We start from the raw sequence: 3,758 nt of genomic DNA, 5'->3' as shown, positions 1-3,758 counted from the left end.
GCTAACTCGCTAAACTCAAATTATAACTATAAAATTTCAAATTTGAAATATTAACTATTTTTTTATAATACTAAATCCATTTCGACTATAAAAATAAAATTCAAACACTTCTACTAAAAATTCCAATCTAAACCACCCTATGTGATATATTATTTCCCTTCCCATGATATTCTCGATACGATATGTGTCCTGCAAAAGTCAAAAAGGGTGTGCGGGTATTCTTCTGTGGACACAGAAAAACTGCAACATCACATCTATCGATAACAGGATCATGGCATTGGGCCATTCAGTAAGTTACAGGGTCATGGGCCATGCATTATTCTATCAAGTACGTGCTGTAAAGTTTATTCTACTAACTGCTTGGAACTATATTCCGGTAAAGTCTAATCGTTTCCAGTGAGTACTGGAACCTTAATTTCAGTGCATATAACAAGGCCTTCTATACCAGTCGGTTAAGAAAGTTATTCATCCGGGACACCGCTACGTCGATTGGTATTATTATAATGGTTTCTTTGCAGCGAATTGAGAAATTCAAACCCCATATTTCACAGATTTTATATCAGGTAACTTTAGCGGGGACGTATATCATCGTGAGAGCCGCTTTAATGGTTGGAATGAATCGCTTTGTTTTGGTGACATACAGAATGGCTATTGGATCATTAATTATCGCCCCTTTCGCTTTCATTTTAGAGAGGTAGTGCACTTATTATTATCTTTATGTTTCGATCTAGATTTCAGTTTTTTCAATTTTATTAAGCAATTGCTTAATTGATAATGGCTATATAGAAATGGTTTAATCTTTTTATCCACCGTTGCAGAAAAGAACGCCGACCTTTAACATGGCCTGTCGTATTTCAAGTTTTCTTGCTTGGAAGTGGGTAAGCATCGTCTACATATACTACTTTTGTTATAATCTACTAGCTCATATTGTGAAATCGAGGTCGCAATATTCTCGTATAAAGGCAATTTTATTAATGTCATGTTACAGAATTGCGATCACTCAAAATTGTGTCCTTCCAGGATTGTACTACACTTCCTCTACGTTTAGTTCAACAGCATTTAATCTATTACCGGTCATCACATTTGCAATCGCCACAATTCTAAGGTAGAAGCTGGGATATTAATTTTACCTTGTCATGTTAGAATTTTTTTTGAGATTAGGTATCTGGAAATGACAATCTTGTTGTTTTTTATCTATTTGGATTCTATTAATTATGGCGAAAGCAGAACTCATCTTAAAGTTTAAAAGCCATGTAAAATATTTCATTATATGTGTTAAAATTTTGGTGGTTTTTTTTTTTTATATTCAGATTTCTATCTTTTTTATATATTAGTATTAGTGTATAGAATTTTGGGTATTTCTAAAATTTCGTCCATCATTTAAAAAATGGAAATTAACTATTTTCTTCGAAAAAACATGGAAAATCAATCCTAACCTTTCACATGCACATTCTGCCTATTCAAATTTGTTTTGGCTAGACTTGAGAAAGTTAATATCAGAACTTCGGGAGGACAAGCAAAGGTTCTGGGCACAGTTATCTGTGTCACTGGTGCAATGGTCATGACGTTATACAACGGCCCCGCTCTTAGGGTTTTATCACCGGATGTAAAAAGTCATCAGATGGGGTATAATTCTAAGTCTAATTTTATACTGGGCTCCATCATGGTCTTTGGAAGCGTCTTTCTTTGGTCTGCATGTATTGTTTTTCAGGTACTATTTATTATGAATACTTATATGGCCAATTACACTTATTTCTTTCACTAGTATCATTCTATCTGTAATTATTGGAAAATAAATGGGTGAAATCTGATTCAGGCACCTATTCTGAAGAGGTATCCTGCTCAATTATCATTAACAGCACTGACGAGTCTTATTGGGGCAGTTGAATCTGCTCTAATTGCTGTAATCTACGAGCATAATAAGCCCAATATATGGGCTATAGGATGGAATATTAAGCTTCTGAGCGTTGTATACTCGGTAACCATCCAAACTTTCAATCAAAAATGTCTCTGGAATAGAATAGTATACGGAGTATAGTAACAAGATATTAATTGGGATAAAGTACAGCAGAAAGATGACAAATATATTGCATGTTTCAGGGAGTAATAAATTCTGGATTAGGAATGTTTTTGATAGCTTGGTGTATAAGCAAAAGAGGGCCTGTATTTGTGGCACTTTTCTATCCATTTGGTACGATTATCACTGCAATTTTGGAGATTCTCATCGTTCGTGTGTATCTTCGTGTGGGCAGGTAACTCGGTATCCTAACAAGCCACTTGCATTCCTCTTACGGTCATTTCGTATCTCTTAAATGGATATGCATATTGCATTTTGTTGTTTAATTGTTTTATTTTTTGAAAAAAATTCGGTATATTTTTCTGTTTAATTTAGGGATTTTTTTGAATTATAAGTTTGAATCTTAAACTGTTTATAATTCATATGTTATAAGTTTTTAAGGCACTAAATCTATATATTTAATAAAAAATCATTTTAAATAATAAAAACCCATTTTAAAAAGAAAAACCCCGTTTTAGACACCAACAAAAAACTAAAAAAAAACATATTTAAACAAGCCTATGATATGCCTTTCCTTATCTTGTAACTTTCCAGAACTTCAAACCGAACATTGGTTCTCTCCTCATCATGTAACTTTCCATAATTTCGAACAGAATATTGTGTCAAAATGTAATACGATTCTTTGATTTTGATAATAAAAACTGTGCAGTGTCATAGGAGCATTCTTGATCGTTATGGGCCTTTATTCTGCACTCTGGGGTAAAGCACGTGATATGCAAACTGAGAATGACGAGACATCTGACAATCGAGGTTCGAGAGTTCCAGAATAGCATTATTCTACTTAATACCGTGACAGTCGAAGATGATGACTCCGCCAAAGAAAGAGACCACTATTCCAAAACATACAAAATGTAAGAGTGGAAGATCGAGGAATTGGAGAATGGAAGAGAGCCCCATCTGAAAATGTATAAAATGTGTGAATATAATTCAGTGACTTTTTGCGTTTCTCGTTTGGCTACTCTCGCTGACTCATAATAATTTATTTAAAAGTACTGCAACTCTATTTTCCGTGCAACCTTTTAATCGTAGGGATGAATAAACTTGCCACTTTGTGATAAATATGATATTTTCTGGTTCTCAGAACATTGGGTTCTGAAAATGTATTTTCAATGAGCCTGTTGCAACTTTAGCATTACATAAGAAGAAATCATATCAGTTATAATTCCAGACTTATGGATTAAGTAGGCGTACTATGAAGTGAAATGAATCCATGTTACTCTATTTAATAAAAAATACAACTTTTATTGTTTAAGTGGTACCATCAAAACATTTTAATAATAAGATGATTACTGGACAATAGATATTGATTTCATTGGTTGTATGTAGTTTTGTCACAAATTATATATCCGCATTGGGTTGTAGATTATAAACATGTGCGAAACCCAAAATATCCATTTTACATCCCTGTCAAACAAGGGTGAAAAAAGGACATCTGTATCAACTGTATCAGTGTCCCGAGTGTTGGAGGATAAAATAGACACGAGGATTATTTGATTCTCCTACAGCATGATTATAATAATAAGAAAGAATTAGGCCAATTTTCAATGTAATGTAAATGTTGTAAAGCAAAATTTATCATATTTTTTGTCACGGGATATTGATTGAGTACATGATTATAATAATGACAGAGAATTAGGCCAATTTTCAATGTAATGTAAATGGTGTAAACCAAAATTTACCA

At 33.2% G+C, this 3,758-nt stretch overlaps 1 protein-coding gene across 1 annotated transcript; it reads left to right on the top strand.

Moving 5' to 3' along the window:
• The first annotated feature begins 484 nt into the window (after positions 1-484).
• On the top strand, positions 485-2,999 carry LOC149201840 (WAT1-related protein At4g08300-like). The gene is made up of 7 exons (XM_089399836.1): positions 485-694; positions 819-878; positions 989-1,105; positions 1,480-1,711; positions 1,817-1,978; positions 2,101-2,252; positions 2,727-2,999. Exons 1-7 carry the CDS (start codon positions 504-506, stop codon positions 2,845-2,847), a joined length of 1,035 nt encoding a protein of 344 aa, XP_089255962.1. The 5' UTR covers positions 485-503; the 3' UTR covers positions 2,848-2,999.
• The last annotated feature ends 759 nt before the right edge of the window (positions 3,000-3,758 follow it).

Source organism: Pinus tabuliformis, chromosome 2_1, assembly GCF_031772625.1.
Source record: "Pinus tabuliformis cultivar Carrire ecotype Pingquan chromosome 2_1, CPIR1, whole genome shotgun sequence".
Classification (NCBI taxonomy): domain Eukaryota; kingdom Viridiplantae; phylum Streptophyta; class Pinopsida; order Pinales; family Pinaceae; genus Pinus; species Pinus tabuliformis.
The sequence above is the reverse complement of the archived record's forward strand: the minus strand, read 5'-3'. Positions and strand labels throughout refer to the sequence as shown.